The following is a 7,463-nucleotide window of genomic DNA, read 5'->3' as shown; positions in this document are numbered from 1 at the left end:
CACCACTACAAGATGAATCATTGCAGCTTGATTGAAAATGAACACAACGGAGATCTAGTCCTATTGGCAGACATCCATTTAAAATGTAGGCAACGGCATGAAAAAAGTGGTTTCTACTTTTACTTTTATACTTTAAGTACATTTACAAGCCTGTACTTTGTTACTTTTACTTGAGTAAAGAAGTTTAATCAGTACTTCCACTTTTTTTAACACAAGTATCTGTACTTTTACTCAAGTACGGAAAGTGAGTACTTTTGCCATCTCTGGTAATAATGAGCCGTTTGTTTGATCCAGTTGTGTTGGAACAGGGTTGGAAGATGGCGGAGCTTAAGATGGGGAGGATTAAGTTTATATACCTTCACTCTTTTTAACCACACAGCAAGGATATACTGAATACTGCTGACCTCTATGTGACCTTCCCTTTGATTAGGGTATGATTGGATGTCGAAGTGTTAATGGAAATTAATTAAATACATAATACATTTGGGTTTCAGACTCTGTCCTTAAATTTCAAGATGCGTCGATCCTTCAACCTGCTACAATCAAATGGCGTAATTTCCTTTAATTATTTTAACTCACTTCACTACATACCTTTTTCCTCTGGGTGGGATATCAACCCCTTTGCAAAGAAAAGCAAACTTTTTTTTAGCTGATTCATGATTTTAAAGTACCTTTTTTTTTACTTTTTCGCAGAACATTTTATATGCATTAATGCAATAATTCCCAAATTTTGTTTAAACTTTAAAAAAATGTGGTTGCCACCACAATCAACAAGGTAATAATTTCCTTTTTACAAATAAACATCTTTAAAATGTGAAAAACATCTTTAAATCAGACTTAACTTCGCTGCTCTAAGTCTCCAGAGTTATGCTTCTATAAGCTTTGCACATCTAGACACAAAACAGCTGCAGCTCAGTCAGATTAGACCATTTGGTGACAGAGTAGAGAGGAGCTGAAAACAAACGCAAAGAAAACTTGTCTGAATTTCAAATATAAGAAGTTTTTAGCAAAGGCCGTCTGTTCCCTTAAAGCTATGTATGAATTTCTATTGGCTTATAGCACAAAATCATAATATATTAAACATTTTGCATGAGCAGAGAATATCATTTTAAAGTAGCTATGAACAAAAAAGCTGCATTTTCCTCTGATTTATCTCCTATTTGACTTTTCCTCACATTTTAAATGAAGGCAGCATCTTGTTCTGTGCTGCGCTGAAATAGATGATTATCTGTCCATTACAGGGCTATAAATCATATTTGTATTAGCTTTTAAACACAGCATAGTCCATCATAGCCGCTGACAGTGTAATACGCTGATGGGAACTATTAATGGAATTTCAGGACATCATCCATCTCATTCAGGTTAAAAATAAATAAAGTTAATAGATTACCCAGTTTCCTCTCACTCATGCAGGTGTCATTAATGAGGCCACTGCAGATCTGAATCTTCGAATTTAGAAGCATAACATGAAAACGTGTGGAATATATCTTTTATAGTAATATAAAATATATATATATATATATATATATATATATATATATATATATATATATATATATATATATATATATATTTACTATATGTAAATAAGCTCTGAATCCTGTTTTTATTTATGCATTTGGTAGATAGTTTTATTTGTTGGTATTTAAAAATTAGGACATAATGCAGTTAAAGGTACACTATGCAACCGGTGTTGATTTTCCAGCGAGGCTCCCCCCAGAGGGCGAAAGTAAAAGTGCACTGTCGTAAATATGCTGAGCTGTTCTCCTAGTTTCTCCGTCAAGCCAGGCGCGGTTGTTCTGAGCTTAGCAGACAGGCGAACGCAACGAATCACCATGTCTACTGCGGTAAGTGACTATTTTGTTCCAATTTTTGAGTTTGAAAATTTAGCATGTTTTCATACATTATTTGTTATGCATGTGTTTAAATAACAAAGATTGTAGTTAGCCAAGTTGGAGTTTCCCATACGTTTATCCGACTGTCGTTGGGGGAAGGGGGTTCTTATTTCTGTGTTTTTGTACCTTGAGCACTGAATTAGTACATTTCAAAGAATTGAAAATGGTCTAAACAACCTTATGCATGCATGAGAAATATTTGAAATAGTATGGTAGATAATCAGACTATTCTAGTCTGCCATAGAATGACTAGACACAAAATCGTTTGAGGCTCAGGACTTATGAGCTATTATAGGTAGGCTAAACTTGTTATTGACAACAGCTCTGTGATAATATTGCAGGAATCAGCTTCAACATCAGCTTCGTCTGCACAAATATGGCCACTGCGCTATCAACGAGCATGTCTTTCACTGGGGGTGTGTAGCAGTTCTCGCCGTAAAGCAAGACCGACTCTCGCGATGCACGAGACTTCTGAGCCTGTGGGTGCGGGCCGAGGGCTCCTGCAATTGCAAGTGCGGTATTTCCCCTACAGACCACCAGGGCGGCCGAGAATACCTTTGTTCAACCTGAAATGACTCATTTAATCATCCAAAACGATATGGAACACATTAATGAACTGAAAAATGTTGCATAGTATGCCTTTAAACTTAAAGGTTCCACTGAGTTAAGAGGAAAACCACCAGACAAGTCAGGCTCTTTCAGCGGTAATAGTGTAGGAATAAAATGTAGGCATAAATTGAAGTAAAAAACTGCATTCTACCACTATGCCACGCAACTTGACCAGACTGGGAGTGGAACGCAGACCACTATGATGAAAACAATGACAATCAGTGATCAGTAGGAAACATTAAAGTCTGTGTAGAGTAAAATAAAATGAATTATAGAAAACACATCTAAACAAATACAATCAGGTTTCAAAAGTAATAAAAATAAACAGTTTTCTCTGCCTCGAGATTCTGTGGGCGTGTCCTCTAGGGGTGCTTAAACTACGCCAATGAACAATTCTACGTCAGTGCAACAGCTTTAAAGAAAGAAATGCTAAATATTATAATTACATTCTGAATATAATTCAGGAGGGATCGATGGAGGCTTTGTGCATGTCTGACTCATGTTCAATGGAGAAGCAGGGAAGAATCGCTCTACTCTCTGACTGCAGACATGGGCTGCAGCTGCTGCATCTGAGTCCCTGTTATTTTGGATGAGGGAGGGGCTCGCTCATTAACTGCTTGGTGAAGAAGCTCTATGTGTTGTCACCAAAGTCTCCAAAAAAACTAGCTAGATTGGTTGCTGCATTGGCCTTCTATCAGATCAAATTCTCATTTTAAAATTCTAGTTTTTAAATTTAATTGTACTTTAAGATCATTAAATAAAAATCTTGACATGGTTCCCCACAACCAATTCAGAACTGGTAGTGACTGCTCCTCCCGAGCATTGAACCCAGGCATTGGATGGGTAAAGACATTGTTTTATTCTTTTGTCAAGCACTTTGTGACATCCTGTCTGTGAAAACGTGCTATATAAATGTATTCTTATTTACTTAGCTACTTACTAAGTAAGGACAGAGCATAGGAGTTGAGGTTAGTGAGGGGTTTACCTGGATGACACATACTGGCTAACCTGACTCCGCCAGATGGATTTGCTCCGCATATCCATCTGGAAACCTTCTGTAGAAGTAATTTTGGGAAGGGCGAAAATACTGGTTAGCTGATTGGCCTATGTTGGTGATAGACGGGCCAAATAAACCAATCAGATCAACGAAGCATATGACATACTAACAGCCAGGCTACTCTTGCCGAAACCAGTCGGGAGAAGAGCAAAAACATCTTTTCCTCTGAGAAAAGCCTCCAGAGCAGTGTTTTGCTCTTCTTTCAGTGAAGAAATACTCTGTAATTCCGATAAAACTTGCTCGATAGCCACGCTAACGCTAGTTTCATCGGCTGAAGCCGCCATGTTCTTTAGACTGAACTGTCGCGCTTCTCGTTGCGTCACACCTCAACCCGCCTCAAAGCCAACGCTGATTGGACGTTCGTTTGGTGAACGGCTCCAAATTTTCTTTAACGGAGAGTCTCCAGACTGATCTGCGAGTGAAACCTTGAAAGCTCGCGAGATCAGGATGGTCTCACGAGGCTACATACTGGTAGGGATAGGGATACGTTTCTTCAAAGAAAGATTTTGTAAGTTTTCACTGAAACATATCTTTAAAATAGCCTTTTTATTTAACACTTTCCAAGTAAAACCTTGTTTAATGAGCAGACTGACACCTCAGTAGTTCAGCGCATGATCATGTACTTCTGATCAGAAGTTCCCGCACTGTTTCTGCAGATGTGACATCAAGCGTGTCGATGTAAAATGGGTCCAATCTAGCAAACGAACAGCTATATTCGAGATGGATTTTGTGGATACTTATAAGTGACTGGCACCCAGCTTAACTCAGTTACCAATAGCAACTCCAGGTGAGGTGAAAAGAGAAATAAAAATACCTTGTTAAGTTTGAACCCATGCTAGGAAATTGAGCAGAAGAGTGCTGCAGTTCTGTGTTTTGACCACAGGTGGCAGTATTATTAGAAAATGGCTCTTTAAAGGTCCCATATCCTGCTTTTTTAAGACTTCCGAAGTCAAATTTAGGCAATTGAGGAAACATTGTCTTTGGTACTATGAAATATACATTTATTAAGAAATTTTGGTGCTGTTTTTCCAATCAAGAATGAAGACGTTTGCCTTTGCTTCAACAATGCCTCATGTTTGTGCCGCCCATTTAATGACATCACAGTATTACACCGCTTCTTGTTATTAAACTGTTCTGTAGGAAAGGCTGAACTAAGTATAAGGCCTCAAAACAAAAGCATATTTTTTAACATCAGCTTAAACTAGAACAGTTGCTGTCACTGTGAGGTTTAGCCGCTAAAAGAACCGATTTGTCGATATGATTATGTTCTGCCTCACATTACCACCAGCTGATCTTCTTTGATCAGTCTCTGAAAGCGGGTGTGTTTTTTTACCGAGCAGGCGCAATACTGTTAAGGCATGTGCTTCCTGGTGGGGGCGGCTAATGAACCATCTACCTAGACCTGTCATGGCCACTCATTCTGCAGATGCTGCTGCTCAGAAAGCAGAATTCAGTAGCGTTTCTCAGACTATTTGAATCAAGCAGAATACAATTTTTGGCATGGTTTTGATAAAGGAATAACATTATAACGTAGTTAAAGCTCCTTAAATCTGATCTTGCATGATATAGACCCTTTAAAAACTAACTTGTCCATTTTGATTCATACTGATGTTTGAATTTAAGGGACTTTGAAACTGAACAGAGAAAATGCTTGATGCATCCATTAAGATAGGAGACTGTAAGATAATTGCTGCTCTAAATACGGTTCATGCCCTTAACTTTTATCTTTCGACAAAGTGCATCAAGGTACATGCTGCTAATTCCTTTGTAGATGAATAAAGGTGGTGGGAGTTTTCAGCACTAATGGATGTAATGAACAGGGGGGAAAAAAATCAGATTTTTCAGGATCTGACCTGCTAATGAGAACTGATCAAGGAGAAATCAGTAGAATGTGATGCTGCTTATTAAATTCAAATCACTGAACTGAAACTCTTATATTTAAGAAGTGGCGCAGATCTCTCACAGTTTTATCAAAAGTTTTATTTTAAAGTTGAGTCTTAGTTCCCCCTGAAAGGTGAGACTGCTGTGCACAGTTAGCCTCCGCCTCTTTGTTTATTTCACATTTTGAACAACAAAGAAAAATCATTGAGGAGATGTCAGACTCAATCAGTCAGCAATCTTTCACCCGCCGGCCAGGAAAGCTGGTGGCTGTTATTGTGTGTGTGTGTGTGTGTGTGTGTGTTTGTGTGTGTGTGTTCTTGTGAGCTAGCGAACCTCATCTCCAGGTCATGGCTCTCTTGGGCGCTGAAATCATACAAGGCCACCAAAGTGTTGAGCTTCAGAGGATCTTTCTGCAGCTGGATCTGCTCCATCTAAACAAAACAGAGACACAGCTGAAACCAAATATTTACATACACATAACCTTAAGTGACATTAAACCTCTCCTGAGTTGGTTCCACGGGGATATCTACACTGTAAAAACTGATCTAAAAAGTATTTGTTTATATATAATAAGCGTCTATAATAAGAACATCTGCCAGAATTAATATTTTTGCCCTTAAAGCAAAAAAATCCAATATAATATACTTGAAATAAGATAATGGAGATGTTTGTCCCTATTTTAAATGTAAATATTAAATTATCTTGCCTGCTCAAATCAAGGGACAAACTTATTTCAAAAAGAATTCACTTATTTATAATTCCATTTTGTCAAGGCTCCAGTCTGTGTGTTTGTTTTTGTGTTTGTCTCCCTTCCTCCAACAGGAGGCGCCTGGTTCCGGTCCGCCTCCTCACACACCTGCTGATGGTTTCCTCGTTAACGGAGTGATCTTTAGCTGCTGACTGCCACTACCTCGCAGCAGAGTGTTTGCCAATACAGGGTACTCTAGCCATGCTTAGTTTAGCAGAGTCTAACATGAGTTTTTGTTTGCCAGTTTTTGGTACTCTAGCCAAGCTGAGTTTTTGCTGAGTAAGACTGAGTTCTTGCCTACCTGAGTTTTAACTTTGTTTTTTGTCTTTGCCTCTCAGCAGGAAGTCATCCTGCAAACTGGACCTTTTTTCGGACCTCCTCTCCCAGGAGGGATCAACTGAGCCTTAAACTGAGCCAGGGATTTAAACATGAGGTCCAGTCTCCTTTGAGAACTTTGAAAATACTTTCTGAGCAAGGGAATCATCTGCACTACGACCCCTTCAAGTACAGCAGGAAATCTGAGTGACAATCAGCGTCTCCGTTCACCTACACCGTCTGAGTTCTGGTTAAACCCTGTTCCGCCCTCCAACGAGTCAGACAAACTTTGGAAAACTACACACAGTTTGGAGTCAAAGATTCTTCACTTCTCTGGAAACCTGAGTCAACAACCAGATGCTCTTCTTCAAATCAACGAATGAAATTTCCCACTGAGCCTGAACTAACAGTCTGTCTTCCCCTCACCTTCCAGTTCCAGCAGAGCAGAGTTCAGAGCAACACTGCACCAAGCTTTATCTCTTCAATGAAACCAGTTAAACTTTCATTTGTGTCTCTCTGTTTGGTTTCACTGCATGTGGGTCCGAGCTTTAGATAAAATCAAGACACATTTTGTGTCAAACTGTCTCTGTTTGCTAAGTTCACACAAAGTTGATCCAAATACCTCAAATTGGTAAGAACACCAAGGGCCTTTTCCCTGCCCAGCCATATTAAATCCTGTCTGAATCCAATTAGGCACGAGTGTCAGTGCCTTTGAGGCCCGCCACAGCGAGGGAGGACCTGTTGCCCACCCAAGCAGGACGTGAAGGACCAAACTGTGGTCAACATGGAGGATGGGACGAAAGCTCTGGAGGTTGCCGCTTTGGATGTTTGAGTTGGTGGGCTTTAGTACGGTGGCCCTGAAGTGAAAACTGCAACTACAAATCTAAAAGCGCAACTACATTAAGGAAAACAAAACTACATAAAGCAAAGCGCATTTACATTAGGAAAAACAAAACTA

General features: G+C 39.3%; 1 protein-coding gene across 3 annotated transcripts in view; it reads right to left on the bottom strand.

Annotated features, from left to right (window-relative positions):
- stac (SH3 and cysteine rich domain) overlaps positions 1–7,463 on the bottom strand; it is a 79,075-nt gene that overhangs the window by 12,532 nt on the left and 59,080 nt on the right. For all 3 annotated transcript variants that reach the window (XR_001481525.1, XM_015385166.1, XM_015385167.1), the window contains one exon: positions 5,776–5,873. Coding sequence is in view for 2 of the 3 variants with exons in the window: in XM_015385166.1 (XP_015240652.1) it covers positions 5,776–5,873 (98 nt within the window). In the remaining variant the exon portion in view is untranslated. The remainder of the gene's footprint in view (positions 1–5,775; positions 5,874–7,463) is intronic.

The sequence above is a fragment of the Cyprinodon variegatus genome, unplaced genomic scaffold (assembly GCF_000732505.1).
Source record: "Cyprinodon variegatus isolate N-32 unplaced genomic scaffold, C_variegatus-1.0 Scaffold332, whole genome shotgun sequence".
NCBI classification, from domain to species: domain Eukaryota; kingdom Metazoa; phylum Chordata; class Actinopteri; order Cyprinodontiformes; family Cyprinodontidae; genus Cyprinodon; species Cyprinodon variegatus.
This window is presented reverse-complemented; position numbering and strand designations above follow the sequence as displayed.